General features: G+C 50.7%; 1 protein-coding gene across 3 annotated transcripts; it reads right to left on the bottom strand.

Moving 5' to 3' along the window:
* Positions 1–3839: 3839 nt before the first annotated feature.
* Positions 3840–15366, bottom strand: TFRC (transferrin receptor). Of its 3 annotated transcripts, none has more exons than XM_031603448.2 (18): positions 13804–15366; positions 12469–12682; positions 11639–11861; positions 11328–11471; positions 10806–10902; positions 10312–10434; positions 9545–9640; positions 9236–9375; positions 8788–8957; positions 8424–8543; positions 7705–7790; positions 7518–7581; positions 7071–7138; positions 6662–6729; positions 6184–6265; positions 5086–5307; positions 4461–4601; positions 3840–4211 (listed from the first exon to the last, which is right to left on the bottom strand). In XM_031603448.2, exons 1-18 carry the CDS (start codon positions 14179–14181, stop codon positions 3969–3971), a joined length of 2679 nt encoding a protein of 892 aa, XP_031459308.2. In that variant the 5' UTR covers positions 14182–15366; the 3' UTR covers positions 3840–3968. The 3 variants fall into 3 exon arrangements, with proteins under 3 accessions (XP_031459308.2, XP_090003551.1, XP_090003550.1); XM_090147425.1 differs by lacking the exon at positions 13804–15366 and adding an exon at positions 13380–13794; XM_090147424.1 differs by lacking the exon at positions 13804–15366 and adding an exon at positions 13304–13380.
* Positions 15367–20693: the final 5327 nt, after the last annotated feature.

The following is a 20693-nucleotide window of genomic DNA, read 5'->3' as shown; positions in this document are numbered from 1 at the left end:
ACCCCCGGCCCCCGGATGGTGCCCTGCCGGCCCCGCAGCGCAGGGGGCTCCGCTCGGCAGCTCCTGGTCCCGCTCCCGGTCCCGGCCTCCCCTCCGCCGGGAGCTCCCGGGGCGGCGCGCCGTCCGCCCGGCCCCGCTCTTAAAGGCGCCGCGCCGCCGCCTTACGTAACGGCGGGGGGGTGGGGGGGAGGCGGGGGCGCACGGGGCGGCGGGTATAGGCGCAGGGTGAATGGTACCGCCGGATGGGCGGATGGATGGAGTGATGGATGGACGCACGGACAGGTGCGGGCGCGGGCGGATGGGGGCTCTAGGGGCGCACCCTCACGCTGCGGCACACGCTGCCCGGCCTGAGCACTGCGGCCCCGGGGCTCTGCAGTCACTGCAGGGACAGGAGCGCTGCCAGGCTGATAGGGGAAACAGCAGGCAGGGTGCCTGCAGAGCTGCCTCCTCTCAGAGCTTGCCAATGGGAGGATGCGCTGCCTCTCTAGTCAGGCTGGACCGGGCTCTGAGCACCCGATGGAGCTATAGGTGTCCCTGTTCAGTGCAGGGGAGTTGGACTACATGGCCTTTAAGGGTCCCTTCCAATTCAAGTGGGAAGGACCAGAGAAAATAGCACAGAAAAGCTGAGTTGAGTGTCCTTAACCAAATAAAACACATTTGCAATGGGAAGTCCTGCAGTAAGAAGGCTGTACATACACCTCTACCTTGGCGGAGGATGTAGCACTCCAGGGTGTTGAGCAGACCAAATCCAGGCACTGACCCTCCTCAGGTCAGTCGTACCCCTACTACCCACATAGAGAGCAGCCAGCTCCAGCTTCCCAGGACACGGGCACGACCACCCATGGCCAAGCACTGGGGGGGGGGGGGGGGGAGGGGGGAAGTCTGGCATTTCATCCTACATCTATCATCCACTCCCAGGCTGCTTATGGCCTCAGGGTTTGATTTCTGAGTGGTCCCACATACAGCCAAGAGTTGGACTTGATAATCCTCATTGGTCCCTTCCAACTTGTGCTATCCTGTGATTTTAACGTGGTGACTGGGAAGCAGCAGCTATGAAGGGAGGGGGGCAGCTCACACCCATCACTTTTTCACATCACTGCCCACACTGTCAGCCCGGTTGCCTGGAGAGAAACAGCACTCTGAGCACTCCAAGCAGAACAGCATGGTGAAGTTGGGAAGTCCCTAAGGTGGCAGTGGGGGCACCAGGAGCTTGTATGCAATTACCAGCTCCAGGAGAGCAGCCTGCCTCCAGCTGCCCACCAGTGGCTACAGCAGCATCAAAAACCCACAAGAGTTCAGTGTTGAATCTTTCAGAAGTTTTATTGAAGCAGACAGCAGGTAACCTCGATACAGACAGTAACACCCCACACCAAGTCAGACACCAGCCCCACCACAGCAGCAGGCATGGTTGTGCTGGCTCCTGACTCGCCACATTTCACCTTTCTCTGCTGGTTGCAAAGCACACAGCTAAAGTCTGACATCGAGATGCATGCAAGTGCTACAGCAGGGAGTCACAGACAGCAAGCTCTTAAATGCCATCTGGAGAAGTATCACTAGGAAACAGCTACATAGGGTTGTGCACGTGCCTCAGAGACAGCAGGGCAGTTAAGGATGAGTGCTGGGACTCACACATGGAAAGCAGGCTTCCAGCAGCTGATGAATGCAAATGGAGCCCCTCAGTTCACATGGGCTGAGCTCACTGCACAAGCAGTGGGAACCCGCGCCCGACCTTTGTGGAGGCTTATGTGTCTCTCACCCAACTGCACATCCTTCAGGCATTACTGCTGTGCCTCAGGTAAGGCTCTTTGATTTTAAGTTATCGTGATTTTTAACGCAATTTTTATTTTTCTAAACAAAGTACACAGCTAGATGCTGACTGACACCTTCCTCCTGGCAATCTGCAGATGTCAAACACCAACAACGTTCAGCATCAGGGCAGGGAGCAGTGCAGCACCACGAGGAAGGTGTTTCTCCCAAAAACACTCAAAAGTAAAGACGGGTTTCCAGCAACACCCAGGACAGAAGCAAGCAGCCTCTCCAGGCGTGCACCCCAGCATCAGCCAAAGCAGGCCGAGTTCTTTGTAGTAGTACACACACCCAAAGCAGCAGCCTGAGCCCTCCAGCCAGCAGTCAGCCCCAACCCCTACATTCACCTTGAGTTCACCAAGTCTTTGTGACCGGTTTGAAGGAAGTTTACGACAGCACAGAACACACGAACTACTGCTAACTACTCTACCTTTCACTAACATCCCAACCCCAGTCTTGTCACTTGGGGCAAGAAGCAGCTTCACAACAGCACAGCCTACGGAGAAGGAGTCTACAGAAGTTCAGAACAGATTGAAGTTCGTATTTGCATCACCACAGGAGAGTGGGGAAAAAAAATAGGACTGCAGGAAGTTGATCCATGTTAGATACTAACCATCAAGCTTTGCAGATGACATTTCATGATAAGCATAAAACAATTATGGGAAACACTGTCCCCGATAATTACGTACACCCATAGTGCAACATATGGAGGTCACTGCCTCCGATATAACACTGTGGTAGGCAAAAACTACCTTGTTCTTTACACATTATGGAAGACACTGCTCCCGATAATGTCAGTTAGGTTTCATGATACATAAGGTACTGGAAGTCTGCAGGAAGCTGCCATTTCCAATGGGGCCAATCTGAGGGATGAGTTTGTGTGCAGTGCAGTGGATGGAGCGAGCGCTGCACAGCGAGCCCTGCACAGGGTGCTCTGCCCCTCCGTGGAGCAGTGCCACCACACGAGCACAAGGCTTCCAGAAACAGGGGAGAAGAGGGAGTCCTAAGCCCACAGAGTGGCACAAGACACCTCAGGGAGCCAAAATTTCCAAATTTTGAGTGGCTTTCCAGCATTTCAAGGATCTTTTGGAAGCGCAACCCGGAGACTTGCCACCAGGTTTAAAAATAAAATTTAGGGGGGGCTTGTTTGGATTGTTTTAAATGCAAAGTTCCAGTATCATGTTTGATTGTAATAGCAGATGCTGCTTTATTCAAAAACGACAGTATAACTGTCATAATTATGGAAGGCACTGCTTCCGATAATTATCTTCTATAAAAAAACCCACACACCATTTATAGTGAACGCTGTCACTGATAAATAAATAAACAAATAAATATCTCAGTGTCAAACAAGAGCCATCCTGCAAAATGGCATCAGCCAAACAGAGTTTGGCCAGCAAGAGACTCTGCTTTGCAAAAGGCCCCAGCACAGCAAGGTCTGAAGTGCCAGCCTAGAGCTGGCTCTCAATGACTCTATTCTATGATTCTAATGCTGCAGGACTCGCGGAGGTGCCAGCTAGGAATACAAAAAAGGGGGGCACAACAGTCTTTGGGTTATCTTTCCTGGGTACTGAGGCCTGCCCTTGTAGCAGCAAGCCTCCAAGATGTCATTGGAGCCCTGCTGCTGAGTAAAGGCAGGCCGGGCACTTCAGAGCTTGCTGATAACCCAGCACTTAGAGGCTGCTGTTTTTATTCTTCAACCATAGGTTTGTGCCTGCAGCTCACTGGCCAGAGAAGAGATCCTTACTGTGTTAGAGGAATCCATTCCCTGCCCTGTCGCTACATTTAGGAGGCCAACAATGAAAAGATTTTGGATAGACACAGTACCTCCCCACTCAAGGTACTGGTTCAGGATTCCCTTGTGCTGTTAGCTCTCAAGTACACCAGAGAGCAAACCCCACAAGCAGTAGCAGGTAATAAGTTTGGATTGTGGTTAGACAGCAGCCTGGTCAGATTTCATCACAATTTTAGTACCTGCTTTAGAACTGCCTCCTATGAATTTATGTAAGGTGAGATTTAAATTTTATGCTCAACTTTGGTCAAGAAAAGATTTGTTACCAAAAAAAAAAAAACAAAACCAAAAGCCCTCTACAGAAAAATAATGCTGTGGTAGGGAGTGGGTTTCCCTAACCTTGTACCTTAACCAGGTGTTTGCAGTGTGTCTAGAATTCATTGTCAGTATCCCAGATATCACCTCCCAAGGCGTTAGCAGCCCCTTTAATGGTCCACGTTGCTAGGGCCAGCTGCTCCTTCAGCAAGTTCAGATCCACGTTGCTCTTGCTGGTTTTCAACAGCTGCAGATGCTCCACCAGACTCTGCAGAGTGTGGGTGCCTCTGCCGAAGAAGACGTGACGAAAGGGAACATCTTTCGGTGAGAGATACGGTGACAGGAAGTCATACTCCACCTGGAACGAGGTGCAAACTCAGTGTTATACTTTCACCTCCCAGTCTTCTCTTTTCTGATCTGCCCCATCACCAACCTTCCAGCCTCCCATCAGCACCCAGCCCTTCCCAGGGCCAGATCCTGACAGCAAGCACAGAAATCAATCACATTTACACTCAGCACAGTGTCCGCATCTTCCCAGTACAAAGCCCATCCTGGCCAACTCTCACCTCGTAAGGAAAGGCAAGCCAAGCCAGCTGCAGACACTTACCTTCATGATCCTGTCATTCAGGGCTCTGCGGATGACCTTGTTCTCCCTGTCACTGTTTGCAATGTCTCTTCTCAGTGCATCTGCAGCTCGCTGGAAGTCACCACGGGCAAAAAACAGCCAGTCCAAGGTCAACCCCAGCTCCTGCGAGGGAGGAGCTGTTAGCAAACCTGATTTTCTTCTTTTGCAGCTCTCTTACCAAGAATTTTTTTTTTTTTTTTTTTTTTTTTTTTTTTTTGCCAGTTTAATTAAGTAGCAGAGCAAGTTCCTGGCAGTCTTTTCTGAGGTCACTGAGCACAGCTTATGCCTCTCCCCACCCACAGCTTCTTGTACTGTTTCACCAGAGGTGCAAACGAGATGCAAAGCTGCACTGCGGATGACGTCCAGGCTAGAAACCATAGCACCCACATCCACTTCCTCCACCACAGTCACATCAGATAGATCTGTCTGCCACAGCTACACTGCCTGTACTGCTCTTTAAGGAACATCAACTCAGACCACATCTTGTAACACTTGTATCTAGATGAGGAAGATGTCCACCCAATTGCAGCTAACAGTCCTGGAGTACTGTTAACACCTGGCCTCAGAACAGCCTTCAGGGATTCAGTGCACTCAGCGTCCTTCTTACCTGCACATCCTTAACGTAAGGCAAGAACTTCTCCTGGTATGCCAGTAATTCTTCACCGTATCTCCCAAAGTCCAGGAAGAGCTCGTGATCATGGGTCAGCCTGAGAGCTACTTGTCCAGCTACTTCTGCAGCAGCACGCAAAAGAGCATCCAGATTGTCAATTTTCCTCAGGTTCTCCAGTGTGTCATCCTTAGTATTCAGGAAATAATATTCCTCATTTTTCTAGAAGAAGGAAGACATTGAAGTTAGACAGAAGTGCTTCGCCAGCTGGAAGTATTCTCCCAGTACATTCCATCTCCTCGTGCCTCTAAGTAGTGAGATTCAGGTTGGAAAAACTTCAAAGTGCAGGAGAGGCAATAGACCTTCTACATTTAGTCCCCTCACAGCTTCCAGCAATCAGCAAGATGCTCTGTTAGTTCATTAGCCCATTCCCCCAGATTTCCCTGCGAAGTTGTGAGCAGGCAAACTCCAGCACATATTTTGGTACCTGCTGACAGTACTCTCCAACCCATCTGGGCAGAATAACATTAGATTTTTTGGAGGAAGTCTGACACTAGCAACATCCAAATGTTCATGAGCCAAGGAAGCTGTTACCATAAAGGCTCCCAGTTCTACAGCTGGCTGCCTGGCTAAGGCCATTTTTGCAGCAACAAGCTAAGAGCAGATCTGGATAGTCCGTGTTAATGCTTGCTCTGGCCAGCTGTACAGCTTCCCCAAAGCACTTTGCTTGCTGAACAGCAGGCTATAGTGCATCTTCCACTGAAGTAGCAGAAGCTTGACATCTTTTCAGTGTTTTTCATTTCTGCATCACTGACCTCTGAACCTCCAGAATAGCGCTGGTCCCCCCTTCCAACAGAACACAAGCATCCTAGGTGCTCAGAGACACACTACAGGCCAATCACATCCACATCCCAGCAGCAGCCTTCAGAACTCGTACTGCCATAGACCCCAGGTTGAGAGGTCACACGTCCTTTCCCAGAGAGCTCCTACATGAACACTAAGCTCAGCACAGCACTCTAGGCTTTGCCATCTTGGAGAGTAATAATCCTATAGCACTTTCCATGGAGTGAATACACCAGGCAGTTAGACAATACTTACATTGTAGAAACCAAAAGACACCACTGGAATTCCTGAGTACGTCAGGAAAGGGAATGCTGCATTATCCAGGCCAAGAGGAACACTGCAAGAGACAGGTATTGGGCCGTTATCAACTGGTTTAGGCATCACAGGAAAAAAAGCTACAAGGCTAGAGCTGAAGCACTGAACCAGCTGGGCTACCCTGTTGAAGCAAGACAGGTTTTGGCAAGGAGTCCCAGCCAAGTACCAAGGACTGCTGGTCACTGCTCTTTGTACAAGGTGGCTCTTGCCCTGCAAAAAGAGCATCTGAACTGCCTACAGGCAGCCTGGGATAGCACTAAGTGGAGCTACTGCTCTGCTGTTCACGCTTGCCTGACCCCACTGCAACAAGTAAAGCCTGCTCCAGGCAGTGGCATGACATTCCAGCACAAAGAGCAGAAGTTGTTCAGTTTGTTCTACAGAAATCCACTTTCCCAAACAGCAGGATGGCTATACTTACACTGCTTTTACCCAGTCCGAGCCAACTCTGTCCAAGAGACTTCTTGATCCTTGTGCTGGATCCTTCACCTGCAGAGAGATGACAGTCACTGAACCTGTTCTGATCTCTGTTTAAGTTGCTGTATCTGCCCCAGAACTTGCATAGTTATGCCTGTTTTCTTCCATACAAGCACACCCTATGCAGGACAGGCACTCACCTCCCACCAAACAGTAATATTTACTGATTTCACATTGGAAATAAGTAAACTGCAATTCCCAGAGCCCAGCTAACAGGGCCCTCCAGAATATTTCAGCCCCTTTATGTGATGCTTCTCCTGAAAAGGTGCCAGCTCTGACGAGGAAAATAACCCAGCATAGCTCTGGCTTAAACTGTAAGTCACACCCAACCAAGTTGAGACCCCTCAACTCACCCCCTTCATAACTCTCTCCAGCAGCATGTACAGCAAGGGGCTGGCAGAAATCTTGACATGATTTGCTCCTGAAAAAAAAAAAAAAAAAAGAGCATTTGACACACTGATAACTACTAGAGCAGCTCAGCCTTGCGACTGAGAAAGATCACTTGATGCAGGTGGTAATCTGTCTATAGCTTGTTGCCAAATGGTCTTCAAGATACATATAGCAGAAATTACTGAGACCTAGAAGTGTCTTCTAGCTCAGGCTGCAGCAACCTCCCTGCTTCAGCTCAGCTAGTGATAAATGGAGTCATTCCAGCTTTCAGCCAAACATCCAACACCACCTTTGACACAGTCAGAGCAGAGTTTCCATTTCTGGAGGCTAATCAATGTCTGTCAAACTATTCTAGTCCTACTTGATTTCAAGGGGGGGAAAAAAAAAAAAAAAAAAGAGTGGCAAATTACCCAGGACTGCAGAATCCAAGTTGATGTAAGCGAAAGCTTTGGCATGCAGCATGGCAGAGTACCCCTAGAACAAAACAAATACTTAAGACAAGCAGTAATGGTATAACACCAGAGCATTTAATTAAAAAAATAATCAGAAATGACAACTGAGCAGTCATCAAACAGAAGTCTATCAAAGAAACTGTACCTCCAGCCATTCAGTAGCACCCACAGCTCCATAGTCTCCTGCACTCCAGCTAGCAAAGATGATGCTTCGCCTTGGTTTGTAGCCCTCTGCAAAGAGAGAGAGAGAGAGAGAGAGAGATAGAGATCTCCAGCCTTCCTCACTGGAGACGTAGATCAGCACTCAGGGCCTGTGCTGATCAATCAACTGCTGTTCAGGCAGAACTTAAGCATTCTGGCTGTCACAGAAAAACATGCACACTAATGACAGCAAGCATATCTTTTTTCCAGCCTTCCTCCAAACCATCCATGCTGCAGAACTGTATAGTGAAGCCATGCTCAATGTATTTCCCCTCTTTTCTTCAGCTGCCTGAGCTCAGAATTAATGCTGGGGACAAGAGCACTTGCAATAAGTGCCATCATGCAACCCCCACCCCTCCATATGGTAAACTACTTAAATATTTTTCACCTTCAGGCCTGGCTGTTCAATAGACAGCTCAGCTTTTGAGGTTTGTAGTGCATGCTATACAAGGATATTCTTGCATTCAAGCTGCACCAGATACAAGCAGGTGGTCCCTTGGAAGCAAGTGCTCACTGACAAGTTGTCTGTTGGACAAGAAACAGCCTTTCAGAAACCTTCCTGATTCCCTACACATTCTCCAAGGATTATTTTGTAACTGGGCTCTCCAGGGTTAACAAACGTAGAGCTAAGCCAGTATCATGCTTTAGTACACAAGTATTTACCACTTTTCACTATGTCTGAGATCACACGGGCAAGTTCCAACAATATAGCAGTTCCAGTGCCAGCTTTAGCCACTCCTGGGCCCCAGGAATCTCTCTGGGCTCCAATCACAACATACCGATCTAAAAAGGAGACATCAAGATTTGAGGTTCAAGCTTCACTTTGCAAGCACTATCAGAGAGTCAGCTTTGAGTTCCTGTGCCAGGAGCTACATACAGAGCCTAACCTCTGTATGAGGTGCATTGCTTTCATTTAGCCTTTCCCTGTAAGCACAGTTCAGTTTTACTCTTAATCCTTAAAGAAAGGCCTTGGTTCTAACTGAAGAAAGCTCCCGTGGAGCCTGAGCCACAATGTAGTTGCTCTTACCTGGTTCTTCAGATCCTTGGATAGCACCAAAGATGTTCAGAATCTTCCTGTCTTTCATGGAATTGTTCACATCTAGTTTCACCATTATCTTGCTCTCCTGCTTTGTTGTCACCTTACAGGAATGGATCCCACCTTTCCAATCGTCAGAGCACGAGACTCCATCCATTTTGCTGAGGAAAGAGACCCCATTTAAACTCATTACCCATCTCTGGTCTCATTTAGTTACATGATATCAGGATAGCTATGTGTTATCATTTACTACCCAGCTATCCTGTCTTTAAGCTACAAGATATGGACACAAGCAACATTTTTCCAGCCAGCCCCAGTAAGTGCTTCCTGCGATACACAGCAGAGACCAGCAGGGAGCTCTCTGGGCTCGTAATACCTCAACACCACCCTTAACCCCTGCAACAGACACACCAGCACACAGGCCAGAAGAGACCATTACCTGAACAGGTTGGCTGCTGCACTGCTGGAGATGGTCTGAACAGCAATGTGGGGTAGTCCTGAAGATTCAACTGGTGGAAACTGGGTGTGGTTGAATGAAGGGAAGCCTGGGGTGTAAGGGTCTCCAGTTCCAAGGTGGGCCTGTGAAAAGCAAGAAGTTCCTCAGGACTCAGAAGAGACCAACTACACGAGGGCACAAAGTGCTGCTCGAGCTAGAAGCCTGCATGCAGAAGGACAGCTAAAGTTTGCAACCCATGGGGAAAAAAAAAATCCTCAGGATAACAAACAGGAGAGCCAATTGCATACTCACATGTCCGAATGGAATAAGTGTCTCTGTTATCCCATACTTGAGTGAATCCACGTACATGAGGACTCCAACTGCTCCTGCCTCTTTGGCATTCGCAACCTGAAGGGTAAAACAGCATTAGCTGCACATTTGCACTCGTGGAAGTGCTTCTCAGCTCTGCGTCCATGACACATGCTGGGCAGAGTCCTACAGCCCAGCCTCTCCACAAATGTCCATCTGAAGAGCAGTTCTGGGACAGGCCTAAAACAGGCTTGTGTACAGAAGGAACTTGGATCTTTTATAGACTGCTTGGTGTTACTTCCTACGGAGGGAACATTACAGCAATACATGTGGCAACAGACTGGGAAGGCAGTGCCAACACTTGGTGCAAATCAAGGCTCAGTAAGGAGCCAAGTGAGACACTGCAGCAGCAAGAGGTGCTCTGGAGACAAGACTGTTCTGCTTCTAACAGCCCTATTATTGCTACATCTAGCAATACCAGCCCACATTGCACCCTGCCATCCCCCAAACTGCCTCTCTCCCTGCTTTTCCCAAATGCTTGGCCATCTCAGTCAGGCTGCCAGAGGCTAAGAACACTGGCCCCATAAATGGTAACCAGCTCCTTTCAATCTGTGTCCAGACCTGCACGTGGAAGCTTGGAGAAAACAAGCAAGACCAGACCTGCTGAACAAGTTTACCTATGAGTTCTAGAAACTTGAACTGAGGTAGAGAGGTGTGACTAAAAAACAAAAGACCATGTTTGGCCAGGCTTCGGGGCGCACAGTGCTTACCTTCTCAGCAAGTGTTATTTTTCCAGCTCTGACAATGACTATGGTTCCATTCAGTGGAGTCACTGACTTCTGTATCGTCTCAATATCTTTTTTCAGTCCATAGTTCACGTAGACAGGTTTGCCCTAGAACAGAAACACTGTTATAAACACAGTAGTCCTATACTGGTAAGACACTTGAAGCAGCCTACAAAGTTATGGAGCCTGGAACACATCAGTCTGCCATTAACAAAAGGCAGTTCAACCTCAGCAATGTAAGCTCCGATCACATGCAACATGCCTGCTGGAGCAGAATCTCTATCAAAGCTCTTGGACTGGAAGAGAAATTTAAACTCTATCTGGCTGAAGGAAGAAAACTGTGTGCCCACTCCTCACCCCTCCCCACCAGTTCTCTAACTGGGGAGACCTTTATAGCTTGCCTCAGAATAGCACTATATTTCAGACATCACCATCTGACAAGCATGCACAAATCCCACAATTTTCCTGAAATCACTTACAGAAACAGAGCCACTCTCACTGTATGCCACGTATGCATCTGGAGTCTCCAAGGTCTCCTCGCTATCATCGATCAAAACAGACACTTTGTTCTTGGTGCTGTTAAAAGTTATGAGACAGTGTTACATTCTTTCACACACTGAATATTTAGATATCTCATATATTTCTGTAGTTCTTGTAATACTAAATCAATCAAAGCCTGAAACAGGAAGACTCACCCCAGTACCTCCCCAAAACAATTTCTGGGATTGTTCAGATACATCAACGAAGGCTAAATTCTACAACAAGGAACAGTTTGTGCTTCTAAATCTCTTACTGGTTCCTTCAGAAGAGCACACTGAATTCCCTTCACATGAAGGGGCAGGAAGCTTTGTGGATGTGAGCTGTCAGCCAACACAATGGCTTGCCTAGATAAGGTCTGCTTTAGAGAGGTGTAACTGGCTCACAATTTCAGCAGAAATTCTGTGGTTACTCAGATCCACGCTACGTATAAGAAAGAGATCTGCATTTCTTTGTTAACATACCTGCCTCTGACTTGCAACTTAACATAGTGTTCATCATTCCACACTTTATCCAAGGAGAAGCTGTTGAATTGGTCATGAATGTAGGTGGCCATGTTCGTATCTTCAGTCTCACCAGCCTCAAAGGAGTCCAATCCTGCCCTTTGCCTGCAGGTAACATATACATGGCTTAGGCCACAGCACCGGGTTGCACTAAAGCACCCCAGTCTACACACCCAAGTCAGATGGGTTAATTAAAGCCCACATGCCTCCCTGCACCATTAACACCCTTGTTCTCTCCCATAGCTTTAAATTATGCTTTCTGGAACCATTACCTCAACCTGTTTTCAAGGTGCTTGGCTGACAGCTTATCTGACAACATGGATTTTAGTTGAGGCCAGTAAATGACAGGTGGTCCTTGAATCTCTTCTTCCACAGTTTCATCACCATCCACTAGGTAAGATGCAGTAGGAGTTATCTCACACCTGCCACTTCCATCTTGACACCTGGCAGCCAGCTGCACTCGTCCACGGTAACTCAAGTAGCCAATGAGAAACCCTGCAGAGAATATAAATTCCTTTGTGTGTCAGAAAGACAACCGTACCAGCTCCATATCATACAGTGTGCTCACAGCAGTGTGACAGTTAAGATGCATCTCTGTTCTCACACTATTTTTTAACAAGCTGGCTTACCCAGGGATACACAGGAATAGCATCCTGACATTTTGCTTGAGTTGGCACGTTTTAAAGTACAGATGCGATCTTGTGTTTGGCAGAGTCCCCCCAGCACCACTCAGAGAGCAGAATGTTTACTTTAGGTTGGCAGCAGAGTTAAATCCTTTTGAAAGATCAGCATCAAGCACCCGATGTATTCATCCACATCTCTAGAGAAGCATTAGGAGCTGATCAAGGGAAAACCAGAACCCTTGCCACAGTCTGTTCTTCAGTTAAGCCACAGTCTCACTGTCAAGCTTCACACTTTTTGGTTTCAAATTTAAATTACAAGTCTGAGCTAAGTATTCTAAAGAGCGAGTGAAAAGAAACCGCAGCCTGGATTGAGGCTCTTTAATCACCCCCCCAAAACACCACAAATTCTAATGTTAATGGCCTTGGAGAGGTTCAGTACTACAGTCCACTTTTTGCAGTTGCTTCCCACCCTCCCTTACCGATCAAAAGGAGGAGAACAGCTGCAATGACTAGGAAGCAGAGTTTCTTGCCATTTCTCTGTGGCTGAGCCATACTGTCATGCACGTGCTCTGGCCTTTCAATATCCACTCCTTCCTCATCATCAGCAGACAGCTTCATCTCCACGTGGCTGTTGTCTCCATCCGTTTGCCTGGCAATGCTGAAACGTGTGTATGACATCGGCTCGGCACTGAACTGTTGAAAGACAGTCACATCATGGAAAAGAGTTTGCTACACCAGCCTACAGGAACCTGCACCCATGTTCAAACTAAAGCCAGGTCTCCCACCTGAAATTATGCTAGCACAGCCCAAGCACTGGCTGTCAGTAAGTCACGCTGGCTTCTCTGAACAGATACAGCCAGACTAACATCCACACAGGGTCTGATTCTAGCTTGGACTCTGTTACAGATACAACACAGAAGACAGCACTGACATTTCCCATGTGACCCCATGGCAATGGCTGGCAGAATCTCTTGGTCTTAATCAGCAATGCACTGCTCTGACCTGAAAGTGTGCAACCTGCAGAGAACGGAACTTTGATCCGAACAGAAGAAAGGGAAGACAACCCCTCCACAGCTGTGCCTTTGAGCCACGTTCACTTTGACGCAAGTAGTTTCATCCTGGGTCTGTATAATCTTACATTAAACTGCCTCAGGCTGTTCTTAAACTTTTGGTGAATATTATAAGGGAGCTACTGAAAAGAGATATCCATGGGAATCATGGAATGGTTTGGGTTGGAAGGGACCTTTTAGACCATCCAGTTCCAACCCCCTGCCTTGGGGAGCTCTGTTGGCTCACATCAATCTTTCCACCCACCAGAACCTTCAAGTCCTTCTCTGCAGGGTCACTCTCGAGTTCTTCTCCCAGTCCATACATACATCTAGGACTGTACCTTGCACTTGGACCTGCTGAATCTCATTAGGTTCTCAAAGGTTCACTTCACAAGCGTGTCCATGTTCCTGAAGTCTCCATGTCACAAAGGCTGAACTTACAGTAGAATTCAGCTTCCCCTCTCCATTTACCCTCCCAAAGTAACATAACAGAACACAGTTGTCCTGACAGGAATATAATCAGCTTCCTCAGCAATACTTCCTCCTGGGACATTGTTCAAAGCTCACCCCCCTTTCTTATCTCCTTTTTTCAGCTTCCTGAAAGACCCAGGACACCAGAGCAGTTAATGATAACCCCACCATACAGAGCAGCTCACACCACCTTATCACAGCCAGTTAGCTACGGGGAAGCCGGTCTCACAACTCACACAGGAGCACCAACACTACCTATCTCTTGATAAACAGCACAGGGGTGGAATGCCTTACCAAGTTAGACAATGCTGCTCTGGCATGATCCATCGCCTTCCGGAGGAGTACCCACCAACTTGACCGAAGGCCTAGAAATTCAGAGCACAACAAATCAACTCTGGCTGTTCCCCTGCCACCACAAAAGATGCCCAAGATCCAAGTCGATAGTAGAATACACATGCATACTTCTATCCATGCCACAGTGTTGATTAACTGACAAGAAACTTGCCCATTAACCCTGAGCGCAACCAGCAAGATCACGTATTTATAACAACTCTTTTCATGGAGCCCCAATGGCAGCAGGGAGCGCAGCTCAAAAGTCTTGTCTATTGCAGGACCACCTCCACTTAGGAAGGGGTCACAGGAGGTAGTGCTGTGACAGCAGACACCACACATCTCAGTCTATCAGGGTCTAGCTGAATAGCAGACGGAGATGAGCATCTGGCTGGCAGCAGTGGTGGCACAGCACCCTGTACCAAAGCAGCACAAGTTCTCAGCTCCTAGGAGCACTTCTAACAGGAAGATGTCTCCTAGGTGACCGGGTTCTTCCCAGTGGTATAAAGGCAACCTCTGCTTCAATCAGCCGAGAGCAGCCACCCAAAACCACGGTTACTTTCATAGCCTGGATTTTTCTACACGGTAAGTGCTGCAACCCGAATTGCTTTGGTTCATCTTCCTCGGTGCTTCAGCACTCCTCCCTTGGACAGCTGTGGGCAGAAGCTCCGTGCAGTACTGACTGGACAGCGTGGGTCGGGACCACCAGCTCACGCAATGTCCTGAAGCAGCGCTGCGAGAAGCCGCTTCGGGCTGATCCCTACGGGCAGGGCATTGGAACCGGTCTTTAGGCACACATAGATTACCTTTACACCTGCGAGCCGCGCAACGCAAGCCGACTGCTTTAGGTAGAGAAGATCAAAGGTTAATAATAACGGCCAGAACTCGTTTCACCCTTCGCTTAGAGCCGGGGCACGCGCCGGCGGAGCTGCTAGCAGCTGGCAGGGGCTGCAAGCGACAGCCAGAGGACGGGACTCCCCACGGAGAAGCGTGTCCGTGGGGAGGGCCGGGACTCGCAGCACAGCACCCGCAGCCGGGGAAGCACGAGGGGCGCAATGGCGCGGGGACGCCGCGCGCTGCCGGCATGACTCAACCGCCTCGCAGCGCTCATAGCAAAACCCGCAGAGACAATGAGCAGAAAGCGGGCCCCGCGTTCCGGGAAAGGATGGCAAAGGTGGGGAAAGCAAAAACCGCTCTGCACCCCCAAAATACAGCAGGGAGAAAAATAAGGAAAAAAAAAAATTAAAAAGGGGAAGAAAAAAAAAAAAAAAAGGTTAGATGCAGCAAGGAGAAAGGCGGGCGGTGCCGGGGCACGACTCGGCTGGGGGCCGCGCGATAAGGCCGTGCCGATATGCCGCCCGCTGCGGGCACGTCGCCCTGCGAGCACCTCAAGGTCAGCGCAGCCGCGTGTGTGCGTGCGTGCGCGTGCGGCCCCCGCCCCCAGCCCGCCGCAGGCCGCCCCGAGCTCAGCCCCGCACCTTAGCGCGGCTCAGCGCGGCCCGGCTCTCTCGCTCGCCCCGCTCCTCCCTCCCACCCAGCCCGGCCCGCGCCCCGCCGCTCGCTCACCCGCCCGCCGCTCCCGCACCTCCGCCGCCCCCTCCGCTCGCCGCTCAGCGGCACGACTGCAGCTCCCTGCGCCCTCCGCGCCGATCATTCTGGGCAGGCCCCGCCCCGCCCCAAAGTCCCGCTCCAATCAGAGTAAGAGCCAATCAGCTCTCCCGACGCGCAGCCGTCAGACGGCCCCGCTCCGCCTTCGTGCGTCGGCAGCCGGCTTGGTCGCTCGGCGGCGGGGTCGGGAAGGAGCGGCGCGCGTTTGTTTTCCATTTCCTCCCCATCACCGCTGCTCCCACAGCATGTAATGGGACATCAGTAGGAAGGTTCAACCTCTGCTGCCGCGGTTCGACGGCACAACACAGGAGGCTGACGTTCGGAGCAGCCCTGATACTTGTCTCCCTGGCTGGTTTACCTCCTTGGGGAGCACCAGGCACGGACCTTCAGACCTGTGTGTGTGCGGGGCTGCGTTTTTGGATGTGAATGAACACAGGCGGCCTTCCACACGGGGCTACCTGGTATTGCCGTGCCACTGCGATGGCACCGTGCTGTGCTGACAGGAGCACAGCAGGACGGCTCCGAGTGCTCTGCACAGCTCTGAGCAGACAGCCCTCACCCCAGCCTTCATCCCAGCCCTCGCACCAGCCCTTGTCTCAGCCCTCCCTGAGCCAGCCTCTGAAAGAGGGTGGGAGCAGAGTTGTGTGGTTCTAAGGAGAAGTACAGTGTAGCAGCATAAAGGTGAAAGTAGTAAATGATGTATGGAGTGTATTTATGGAACCCATAAAGCATCCCTGACTTGGCTAAGCCTATCCCCAGCTGGCAGTGCAGTGCCAGGCTGGGGCTCAGAGGGTGGTGAAGGCAATAACTGTGGGTAATGAAGATCTGCAGCAAACAAAGGCAGTGCAAACAGAGCTTCAGGAAAGCACGTCCTGGGGAAAGCTCAAGCTGCTGATGGGGAGCAACAGGAGAGCTGCAGTGCCCTGTAGCGTCCCGAGGGGCTGCTGTGCTTGGTGGGGTCCCTCCATCGCAGAGCCTCTGAGCACTGCCCATGGTCATGGGAGACCCCACAGCCTCCTCTGCCTTCTCCATGCTCGGGTGTGAGTGAAGGTCACTGCTCCCAGCTCCTGCCCATCACTCAGAGCCGTGCCAGATCTGCATTCCGCTTCAAGGTTTTGCTGTGCACAAGCTGTGCAGCGCTCTGCTCATTTTTCCCTTGCTCGTTAAAGCTGGTAGGGATGGATTATTGCCTCAAATCCTCTCCTGCAAAAGAAAGATGGGAGCAGAAAGTTGGTCCTTTGGCAGAACACATGATTGCAAAGAGGATTATGTTTTGTAAAAAGAAATACATTCCTATGCTGATAAAGGGGGGGATTAGCCAGGTCAGAAACTCGATGCGGCTGTCGGGAGAGCGGCCTCCTGTATATCAGCAGCTGGGAGCACTGGTGGGATGTGCCAGGGAGCAGCTCTGAGCAACTGTGGCCCCAGCTCTGGCTTTGGAGCTCAGGCTTCTGGCAGAGCTGGGTGCTGCAGCTGTGCCACCGCTGGACATGGGTGGGCATTGCCCTCCTTGGTGCCCTGGGCAGCCAGCAGTGCGGGAGGGTGCAGAAAGGGGATGGATGGATCCTCTGGGCATTTAGAACAAGAGGTGATGGTCTTAACTTGTGCCAGGGGAGGTTCAGGTTGGATATAAGGAAATGTTTATTCTCATACAAAGCAGTGGTGCACTGGCACAGCTGCCCAGGGAGGTGTTGGGGTCATCGTCCCTGGAGGTGTTCAAGAACAGTGAAGATGTGGCACTTCAGGACATGCTACCATGGGAATGGGTCAACAGTTGGACTAAATGATCTTAGTGGTCATTTCCAACCCTAATGATGCTGTGATGCTGTGATTGCACGAAGGCCTGCTGAGAAAAAGGTGTTTTCCTTCTGCTTTGTTCCAGGCAAGCCTATGTGCAACCCATTAAAACCACACAACGTCTCAGTTCCCTGTTTGTAAAACCTACAACAGGGCTTTCCAGTCCATTCCCTGGCAGTGCTGCTGTGTTCAGCACTCAATACACTGTACATACACCAACACAGCTTTGGGAGATGTCAGAGGATGCTGAAAAGCAGTCACAGCTTTCTGTCTCTCCATCAGCTGCTGTCTCTATTTCAGAGCTGTTGCCATGCACTGTGCTATGCCAGCTCCCCTCCAGCTCTCCACAACACATGCTCACCACAGGTGTTTTCTGTTCTCTCTCACAGTATCTTAGGGCGTGTGCTCAGCAGTTCCCCATTTCCACACCTGTTAGGAAAAGAAATTAAACGAACTCTTCAGAAACAGATATTTTTGCACCACAGCTAGCGTTGGCAGTGCAGTACCCCAAAAGGTTGTGTTCTTCAGATGCAGCCTGGTGCCTGAAAGCACTTCAACCCCTTTTACATTGCGTTTGCTGCAGGCTGGAAGTCCTGGTGCCAGCTTCTATCGAGGCATTCCTCCTCATAGCAACTTGACCCTCGTGTTTTTAGATCACAGAATCATAGAATCACAGCATGGTTAGGCTGGAAAGGACCTTAAAGTTCACCCAGTCCCAACACTCTGCCTCCCACCAGCTTAGTTTGCCCAGGGCCCTCCCAACCTGGCCTTGGGCACCTCCAGGGATGGGGCACCCACGGCTCTCTGGGCTGCAGTGCCAGTTCCTCACTGCCCTCTGAACAGATGTTTGTTTCTGTGTTCTCTGAGCTCCTGAGGGGCTCGTGCGTCCCCTGACTTGGGCTCAAGTGACCCTCTGTTCCTTCATTCGTCAGCCCCATGGTGTGACTGCGTCCTTCATGTTGGAACATGAGAACAGACAGAGCAAAAATACAGTTTCACTTCTGTTTTATGGAGTGGCTGACACTTGAGTGACCAGCAACGCTTTGTAAGTTTTGATGATTAGTTAAAAACAGAGGGAAAACAAAAGCCCAGAGAGAAACTGCAAAGGAAAACACGCAGCCAGGAAAAAGCCCTGGAGGGAGTGGAGGCATGGCAGGTAGCTGCCGTCTTCCCTTTGAGATAATCCTTGTCCTCGTGTCCTTCCTTGGGAAGCACCTGGATTCTGCCCTGCTCCTTGTCCTCAGCTGGCCCGAGGAGCTGCAGAGATGAGGGGAGGCTCTGGCCAAGGACACTGTGCACTGGAATTCACACAAACATGCAGACCTCATCTCACGGACCTCTGTCTTCCCACGAGACCCCACACCCTCCAGCAGCTGCACCAGGAGGGAAGCAGGGATGGAAGGTTCTTCCTACAGCAGCACTTCTTGTTGGAGGCCAGCACAGAGGGTCAGGGGAGAGGCTCCAGCCTGTACCATGTCCCAGCAGGGTTAAAGCAACCTGGATCTTTCACCTGGGCTTCCTTGCTTGCAAACATTGGTTTTTTGCTGGGACATTAACTGTCTACAGCCCTGGGGATCCCTCTGTGCTCTTTGCACAGTGGGAGTGACCCTGCATGCAGGGAGGATGGGGGCTGTTGTCTGTGCTCAGGGCACACACGGAGATGGAGCCACTGGCAAAGACCAAGGCCTGGGAGAGGTTCCCTGCTTTGGGATCTGGGAAGCTGTGGTGACTTGGTGGCAGCACACCTTGCCCACATGGCTCAGGACAGCCAAGACAAACAGCTGTCCTTGTGCTCCAACCAAACCGTTCGCCGTGCTGCTCCCAGGCACCAGTTATGCCTTTTGGCAAGATGCTGGCACTTCCCAAGGGGATGGCAGCAGCACTAGAACAAATCTCCAGCGTGCACAGGGCTGATACTGCTTTCACCAACAGACAGCACTCAGTGGGCAGCAGGGCTGGCAAGAGATGGGGCAGGAGCCGTTGGCAATCCAGAGCCCTCTGTGCTGTGGGATCAGTGTGGTTACAGTCTCACTATCTGTGGGGCTGCACCTGGCCCCGATAGCAGCTCAGCCCATTGAGCCTGGCTGTACTTATCTACTGCCTGGGAGTGCCTGAGCCAGGCAGCCGCAGGGGGCTGTGGGGCTGGGGACCGGCACACAAATAAGCTCAGGATGTAAGCATAATAGGCACAGAAGCAGGGGGACGCATCAAAGCAGCTGTGTTCTTGAGTTCTGCATGTTTGATCGCACCCCTGGGCCTGGCTCCTGCTGCTCTGGGGGCTGGAGGTGGGAAGCGGAAAGGGAAAAGGCAACGAGGAGAAGGCGGGCATGGGGCTGGGACACAGCCCAGAGGGTCCTCAGCCCCACATCGTGAGACCCTCATCAGTTCCCTTGGTCCCTCTTTGTTCTGTTCCTCGCTCATCTGTATCTCAAGTGCAAAACACTGCCTCTCTTTCCTGATTCTCTGGGCAGGCGTCTTAGACACCTTTCCAAAGTGCTTTCTTCTCACAGGCATTTCCCCTGGATCAGCTGTTTTCTGAATCTGTGAGCTTTTGGAGGTTTCCTCTGCAGACTTTGTGGTTTGAGTCCCTTCAAACCAGGGATGCCACCTATGATCTGTAGTGCTTCCATGAAGCGTTCTATGTGGCGTTGGAGTGTGGGACACGGGGATGGGTCACCCACAGCAACCAGCTCCCACCTGCCCCCGTGTCCCTGTATAGGAAGGGGCAAAAGTCCCTCTCTGCTCACCCTAAAAGGGCCTGGGAAGAGACTGGAAAGGCTGGGAGTTTCCCCCTGATTTGCTCTGTGGTGCACACAGTGCTGCGTGGCGATAAGCAGCAGCCAGAGCTGCTCAGTGGGAACCATCCTCCCAGATAAGGGAGCGTGTTGGCTTTTAGATTAGACTTGACCACCTGTATCTGTGGTTTGGGGGTTTTGAAATGAATTTCTTGGCAGAAGAGGAGCCCAAATTGGGGAAATAAAAACAACAAAGGAGAAGGCAGCATCTTGTCACGCTCTGCAGGGGAAAGTCGTCCCCAGGAGCAGAGTGATGGCTCTGCACCTGGAGCTGCTGCAGCCCGAGTGCAGCTGGGCCAGGCTGGTGCCTTCCCTGCAGCTCTGTGCAGATTTTTGGCCCCGGTGGCTTTCCTGCTGCTGAAGCCATTGTTAGGGTAATTAACCGAGCAGGTGTGGGCAGCCCTTCGAAACCAGAAGTGTTGCTTTGTGCTGGGAGCCTGTTGGAAAGCCTCACTGCAAGGCAGATTAATCTCTCTGAGCAATACCTGGAAGCAAAGTAAAGAAGGGGTTTTAACTGGGGTGGGATTAGCAGGGAGAAGGGGAACTCTTTGCCTTCTTGCTGACTGCCTGTTATTGACAGCTGCAAAACCCGCCCTGGCTGGCAGCCTACCTGCTGCGGCGTGCCGGAGCGTGGCCAAGCAATGGCGCTTAGTG

The sequence above is a fragment of the Phasianus colchicus genome, chromosome 10 (genome assembly GCF_987193195.1).
Source record: "Phasianus colchicus chromosome 10, bPhaCol1.hap1.1, whole genome shotgun sequence".
In the NCBI taxonomy this organism is placed as follows: Eukaryota; Metazoa; Chordata; class Aves; order Galliformes; family Phasianidae; genus Phasianus; species Phasianus colchicus.
The sequence above is the reverse complement of the archived record's forward strand: the minus strand, read 5'-3'. Positions and strand labels throughout refer to the sequence as shown.